The sequence below is a fragment of the Cynara cardunculus genome, assembly GCF_001531365.2.
Source record: "Cynara cardunculus var. scolymus isolate 2C chromosome LG 15, CcrdV1, whole genome shotgun sequence".
NCBI lineage: Eukaryota > Viridiplantae > Streptophyta > Magnoliopsida > Asterales > Asteraceae > Cynara > Cynara cardunculus.
Genome location: NC_037542.1, coordinates 18,433,272 through 18,440,892, shown reverse-complemented (window position 1 = coordinate 18,440,892; position 7,621 = coordinate 18,433,272). Strand labels below are relative to the sequence as shown.

The following is a 7,621-nucleotide window of genomic DNA, read 5'->3' as shown; positions in this document are numbered from 1 at the left end:
AGATTTTTTATATTTAAAATAAGATGTTTATCCTGTATTTGATTGTGTTTATCTGCAGTTAGTTATACGAATTCAGTTATGGGATGAAATCGGATAGGGATGAACGGGTTTAAGAGTTTTAAGAGTTTAAGAGTTTTTAAGAGTTTTAGTCAAATGCATTATAATATAGTATAGATTAGTACCAAACTAATTATTTAAATGATTTTTTTTAAGAGTAATATGTATAGATTATTAGAAACTAGTTTTATAAGTAAAATCTATATATGTAGTATAACAATAATAAAAAAATATAATTAATATTAAATAATTATTTTTCAAACAAAATGAAAATAAGTGGTTCCTGTCTTCCGGTTAGAGCAGCAAGACATACTTAAAAATGCCATTCAACCGGTCGAGCCCATGGCGCAGTGAGGTACCGGAATGGATCAACTCCATGATTGCGGCTTGGCCTGAGCTACCAGATTGTAGGGTAACATAGCCATGGCCAAAGTCTCCATTGCCGGCCTTGCTACCAACCGTCTATTCTTTCCTCCTTATATACCGCTCGCTTCCTCTCAAACAACCAACCCCTTTTCCACAACTGTAACTCGCTACACCACCATGGCTGCCACTCCTCTCAACCCCCAACCTCACCCTTCTCTCCATGTCAGCGGCGGAGCTCTAGATTCATTCCTTCCAGCTTTCAAGACTCTGGACCATCCCTACGATTCCTATCCCCTGGTTGCTTCCAATCGCCACATCGAAACTATCTTCGCCTCTAAGTTCCGATCAGTCCCAGATGTGAGGTTCCGACGTGAGTGTCTCAGGACCAAAGATAACGGCACCGTCGCCCTTGATTGGGTCGCCGGTGACGATCGCAGCTTGTCCCCCAATTCCCCTACCCTCATTTTGCTGGTAATTTATTCCCCTCTTCAGATCCCAAACCCCGTACATGATTAAGACGAATTGATTACTTTTTGAATTTCTTTAATCGAATGTCTAATTATACAATAAACAAGTATAGCACATAATAATGGATGGTTGCAGCCGGGTTTGACAGGTGGAAGTGGGGATTCATACGTAAGGCATATGCTGCTGAGAGCAAGAAGAAAGGGGTGGCGAGTTGTGGTGTTCAACAGCCGTGGTTGTGGTAATAGCCCTGTCACAACACCACAGGTATCAAAATCAACTCTCCTCCATGCTTCCAGGGAACATCATTCATCATATTTCTGCATATTATATACTTAAATAAACATTTAGGGGTTGTTTTGTTGGTTTTCCATATGCATAAAGTCATCTCTGTCTCTGTGGATTAATCTGTCAATAGTGTTGGAGATGATTTTTGTTCGGGAGGGTTATTTCATAGATGGAAGGAGCATGTTTTTTAATTTGGAGGGCCGTGTTCGGAGAAAGTTTCTGCATAAAGCTCCCCCTAGAAGCGTACTGTTTCTATATCATTAAGCCACTAGAAAACAGTCATATATAGCGGACCAAATAAGATGCGAGTCCCATTAAGTTCATTAAGCTGCTAACAAACAGGCCCATAGTATACTAATCAAATACTCCTTAAAAGACCAAAATCAAATGACATTGATTAATAACCTGCAACTTTTTCACTATCTGGTACCTTAAAAGACCAAAACCAAATGACATTGCTAACTTCTTGGCATCTTTCTTTATAATGTTACATGTCCAACCGCCTTCTATGATTGCAAATCAAGTACAAGCTGAATTTGGATTGGAATCTTGCATTATTTTGCACCCCAAAATGTAAAAGTTGGTATCTTTTTGGGGATGGAGGGAGTGCAATTTAGGAAATGGTTTATGTAGTCTATTTTCAAGAAAAGGGGATGTTTGTTGTGTGCATTTAATAAACTTGTTTTATCTTTTTCACAGTTCTATTCGGCATCATTTTTGGGAGATATTGGTCAAGTAGTAGCACATGTTTCCTCTCGATACCCAGATGCAAATTTATATGCTGCTGGTTGGTCTCTTGGAGCAAACATTCTTGTTCGGTATTTGGCTCAGGTAATACATTCAACATCCATCATACTCATCTATGCTTCTCTACCATGGATTGGATTCTGCTTATCGATTAGTCTGTGATTTCAATAAAACTGTTATTTTTGGCACTGTCTTCTTAGCAAACAAAGCTAGGATCAGAAAACAAGTGAAAAGTTAATTTAGTTGACTAGAAATTTGAAAGTAACAAAAAATTTAGCAGATTGCTATTCAGATAACTCCATTGGTTCACTTACAATTCTACATGTAATTGCAGGAATCTGATAGTTGTCTCCTTTCTGGTGCTGTGTCTTTGTGTAATCCTTTTAATTTGGTCATTGCTGATGAGGACTTCCACAAGGGTTTTAACATAGTTTATGACAGAGCTCTTTCAGCTTCACTGCGCAGAATCTTCTCAAGGTAGGTTTTTTACTGTTTTACAGTCAAGTGAGTCATCTTCCCGTTCCACTGTTCTTTCTCTCTAAGAGCAAAATAAACGACGTTTTTTGGCATTTACATTTGTTGATAAGCTAGTCTTTGCAAACTTGATTAGTTTATCGGCTAGCTTATTAGCCAACAGCTAGCTTATCAACTAGTTTGCCAAAAACTAAAGTGCACCTCTTTTTCAGTATGGTCATGGTTGCATTTCCGCTTGGCATGATCTTTAAATACGATTAATTCTTTTGTTCGACTTCCTCTTTCTACCTTCTTTAATCTAGCATGACATCATTGTCACTACTATGACTTTTATTTGTAGACATGCTCCTCTATTTGAAGAAATTAATGGCGATTATAACATCCCAGCAGCTGCCAATTGCAAATCCGTTAGGGAATTCGATGAAGCATTGACACGAGGTACACATGTTTCTCCTATTGAAACAGGACGATATGCAAGACCATTTCTTACAGTACTATTTGCATATTTTGCAGTCTCTTTTGGTTTTAAGTCGGTGGATGAATACTACCAAAAATCAAGCAGCTCGGATTCTATAAAGAATGTAACTACACCTTTGCTTTGCATCCAGGTAATACTCGCCAACCACTAAAAAAGACGTAAACTTTTATGGTTATTAAAGTTTCTGAAGCATAACCCATGATTTTACAGGCAGCAAATGACCCCATCGCCCCTGCTAGAGGAATCCCTTGCGAAGATATCAGGGTATGTTAACATAAACAAGTATTTCAAGATAAAAAGAAACAAGAAATTGACATTTTTGGTACTTGATGTTGGTTCAGGAGAACTCAAACTGTATGTTGATAGTTACACCTGAAGGTGGGCATTTAGGGTGGATTGCAGGCAATGAGGCACCTTTTGGAGCTCCTTGGACAGATCCTGTGGTGATGGATTTTCTGGAACATCTAGTAAGAACAAAATCCATCTCTGTTTCTTATTCTTCAAAATCTAAGGAAAATAAGCACACATTGCCAACAAGTGTAAAGTAAAGATGGCATCTTTTATCAAGAAAATACATACATTCTTGACTTGGATCCGAGGACATTGAGGGCACAATCTAATACGGTAAAATGATCGCTGTCGTCGTGATATGTTTTGCCAATATAATTAAGTTCATGGGATTTATTTGGAACTTTTTGTTTGAAGTGATTTTAATATGGTCTTGGTTGAATATGCATACAATCTCGGTGAGCTTAGCATTTGGTGGTACATACTATATATACTATATAAGGTGTAACTGATACCAAACAACTCGTGAGCTACTTAAGCTTGTCTCGGTCAACACTTGACTTGAACTTGAGCTCAGCTCGACTCGACATATTAACGAGTCGAGTCGAGCTACACAATACTCGACTCCAGAAGCTCGTAAGATATGATAAAATTTGTAAAATAATAATAATTTGTAAAATATGATATAATAAAATCTAGGGGCATTTGAGTCTTTTTTTTAAACTTTGTTTGTAAAATATATTATTCAAAAGTTCTAGTAAAAACGATTTAAATAACAGAAAAGTATAAAGTTTATTAATTTTCCGTTTTATTTTATATATGTTCTATGTTGTTTTTTATTATTAATATTTTATAAATTAGACAAGTTAATCAAAATATAGAAAACGTATAAAAATTATATTTTGAGGACAGTGAATTGAAATTTAAAAAATAATAAATAAAATTTAAAAAATGAGCAAAATGTATAGAGGGTTATGTATATGATGTTTTAGAAGAAAATTAACTTTTATATTGAGGGTAATAAAATATAGACTTGTTTCACCTTGTTCCATAGCTGAAACAAGTCTGTTCAACTTTGTTCATGCCTATTTCACATATCAAACTTGGAATAATGATTCATGTTCTATCATGTTTAGATGGTGTTTGTTTTTTGAAAAAAACTCTTATTTTACCACTTATGTCTGATTCGGTCAGACATAAGGCAATTCAGACTGTTTGTTTTTCTTTTTCTTTCAGAGCCACTTATCACTTATTTTCCTCTTAAAAATTAAGTGATAACMTAGCCACTTATTTTYCTCTTAATCCTAAAAACTATCCAGAGAACCGATTTCTACTTCATCATTCGATCGACTTCACCCTCTCAATCGATCGACTTCACCCTCCTTACCGTCTCAATCGATCGACTTCACCCTCCATCGCCTCTGGTGGCTTCAAATCGACCCAAATCAGATCCAAATCAAGAGGGTTTTCTTCTCTGTGGGTTTTCGCCACTGTGTGTTTTCATTCCTGTGCAAACCAGTAGTTGTGCACCTTTATCCTCGTGAATCAAGGTATTTTCGTCCCTGTAGTTTTCATCATGATGGAGATTTGCTTCGATTTTAGAGGTGGATTTGGGCGTTCGATTTTAGAGAAGGAGTGGTGGTGGACGGTGGTTGATGGTGGTGGGATGAGGGTGGAGATTGAGGATGGAAGACTTGATGTGGAGGAGAAGGAAGAATTAAAGGAATATTGGGAACGTAAACAGAAGTGAAATCAGAAATTATACATATTCATATGTTTTGTTGGTTACAAAAGCAAACTATTGATTCAGATTTCAGACTTCAGACATTTGTCAGTTTACAAAAACAAACAGTCTGACTGATTTGGATTTCAGACTTCAGCAGCACCTCTTAAAAATCAGAAGTGAAATCAGACTTCAGACTTCAGCATCTCTTAAAAAACAAACGACACCTTAGTTTACCAAACGCACCATAACCCCTAAGGTCTGATCCTATTTAGTCGATTTGTTGCCCGAAGCTCAAGCATCACATGAATAATTTGGTCATAACCGATCTCTTAACCAATTATTTGATAACTTGCCATTAAGAAAATACCAAATTATATAAAAATGAAATGTATTTTGTTTCAATGTCTGTTTTATAGGACGTACTTTCAGATTCAGAATACGTATTTAGATAGGGTCTATGACATAGCTTTGTATGAGCCCGATCCCTATCTGGATCCGGGCCTTAAGCGGCATTCGGGCCTTCATCCCACATTTTACAAAGTTGTTGTAGTTTTGGGCTTGGTATCTTTTATGTAGAAAATTTTGGACTTCAAAAATATTATTTCAGGTTTAGGTTTTCTTTAATTCAATTTCAAAACATTTTAAAGTAACTACAAATTTTTCAGACAACTCGACAAGAAAATTTCAAAAAATACTTCATCATTTAGACATTTTTTATAGATTAAATGCATTATATTGAAAAATAATAACATAAAATTCATAACATTTTTAATTGATTGCGGAAATTAATGAATAAACGAACCTTCTCTGTTAATAGATTAAATTGATTTGTTGAAATGAAATGAAATCATGGATCAAGAAAAGTTTGAGATTCACATAAAAGTGAAATGACATTCAAGAATTATAAGAAAACATGTGAAAATAGAGGACAAACATATTTAAAATAAGACATATTACTACTATATGTTTGAAAACCTATAAAATTATGATAATCTTAAGAATTAGTGTATCATATGCAATTTCATATGATTTTTTTTTTTCATTTAAGATTAGGATTTAGAATATTAATTAATATATATTTGTTTTATAATGTGTTTATTTCACTATGTGACCCTTTTTTATCCTGTTTGTGAAACAAAATATATAAAAGAATTCCATATTGTGAATCGCAAACACATTAAACAAAGAGACTATAAAACAAATATATGTTTATCAATACATTAAATTGTAGTATTACATGAGAAAAAAAACATGTAAAACTAATACCGTAAAATTAAAGTTCTCGCGGTTACCATAATATATGAAGTTCTCAAATGGTTACCATAAAATTGTATAATATTATGATTTATAAAAATCATTGTAACAAAAAACAATATGGGTCAAATTTATAAATGACTAATAAATATAAGAGAAAGAATATATATATATATATATATATATATATATAATATGAATTGCGTTCCGATAAGAAGAGAAGTTATAGTGAAAAACGTAAGAAAATATATTCACCCTTGGATCAATTGGTAATCAATATTAATAAGTTGCACCAGTATGCACCAGATCAATTCTCTTCTTAAACGCAATTCATTGGTGGACATGAAATTAAAAATGTTCAAGGGTTTAGATCTTTTTTTACGCTTCTCATCATAATTTTCTTTGATCTCTTCTCAAACGATCCTTTGCACGCGTGCATGCATACACACACACACACAATATATATGTATGTGTGTGTGTGTGTGTGTGTATATATATATATATATATATATATATAGTATATTTACTTTGCAAACCACGTTATTTGTACAAACCTCATTCAACCAAACATAATTTTTTTTTGTTCATTTTTATGTAAATATGAGAGTTTGATTAATCATTTTTATTGTGAAGGGTGTTAATCATGGATATTATCATTCTCATTATTTTAATTTTAGAGAAATACATGAAACAACTTCATTAAGTATTATATGAAACAATTTCATAACCATATATGAAAACAACTTCATCAAAAAAAGTATTATATGAAACAATTTTATGAATTTTTTTAATCAGATTAAACAATGAAATCGACAGATGAGGGTGGTTTGCACGGTTTGTACAATTAGATGATTTGAATTTGATCGATCATCTATATATATAGAGGTTGGTTATTATACAACCCTTGACATTTGTGCAACCAATACAACCCAATCTTAACCGTCCATTTTATTTGATTAATATGTGATTTCATAGAAATTTTGATTGTTTCCTAATATAAAGTATTGATCATAATTAATGAACCATATTTATCTTTCATAAATATTCAAATCATAATAAATGAACTCTCATCATTTTCATAAATATATCAATTTATTGGATTGCATTGGTTGTACAAATACAACGGGTTGTATTTGAAACAAACACTCTCTCTCTCTCTCTATATATATATATATATTATACATATATATATGACAAAAATAAGGAATATACATATAATTATTGTCTTAAAAAGTATATAATGGATTAGTATGTAACATTTAAACAATTTTAATGTAAGAAATTATACAAATGATTAGAGACGGTCTTCACAAACACAATGCAATATAAATTCTCAAAACAACACCTTTTCTTTCATCGCCTTTTTTAACTTCGCACCAAAACTCATAAAATTCATCACTAACTAAAATTCAAGTAACTGCTATACTTATATATATAATATATATATATATATACATATATATATATGTATATATATA

The 7,621-nt window shown here is 33.0% G+C and overlaps 1 protein-coding gene across 1 annotated transcript; it reads left to right on the top strand.

Annotated features, from left to right (window-relative positions):
- The first annotated feature begins 401 nt into the window (after positions 1 to 401).
- Positions 402 to 3,585, top strand: LOC112527604 (embryogenesis-associated protein EMB8-like). The gene is made up of 8 exons (XM_025138333.1): positions 402 to 894; positions 1,027 to 1,155; positions 1,876 to 2,007; positions 2,258 to 2,400; positions 2,738 to 2,835; positions 2,911 to 3,005; positions 3,086 to 3,139; positions 3,217 to 3,585. Exons 1-8 carry the CDS (start codon positions 481 to 483, stop codon positions 3,421 to 3,423), a joined length of 1,272 nt encoding a protein of 423 aa, XP_024994101.1. The 5' UTR covers positions 402 to 480; the 3' UTR covers positions 3,424 to 3,585.
- The last annotated feature ends 4,036 nt before the right edge of the window (positions 3,586 to 7,621 follow it).

What these genes read in the sequence shown, in the direction of transcription:
- LOC112527604 (XM_025138333.1), top strand. Translation starts at nt 481, where the DNA reads ATGGCCAAAGTCTCCATTGCCGGCCTTGCTACCAACCGTCTATTCTTT. An exon ending in GCCCTGTCACAACACCACAG is followed by an intron (nt 1,156 to 1,875) that starts GTATCAAAATCA and finishes TCTTTTTCACAG; the next exon opens with TTCTATTCGGCATCATTTTT. An exon ending in CACCTTTGCTTTGCATCCAG is followed by an intron (nt 3,006 to 3,085) that starts GTAATACTCGCC and finishes ATGATTTTACAG; the next exon opens with GCAGCAAATGACCCCATCGC.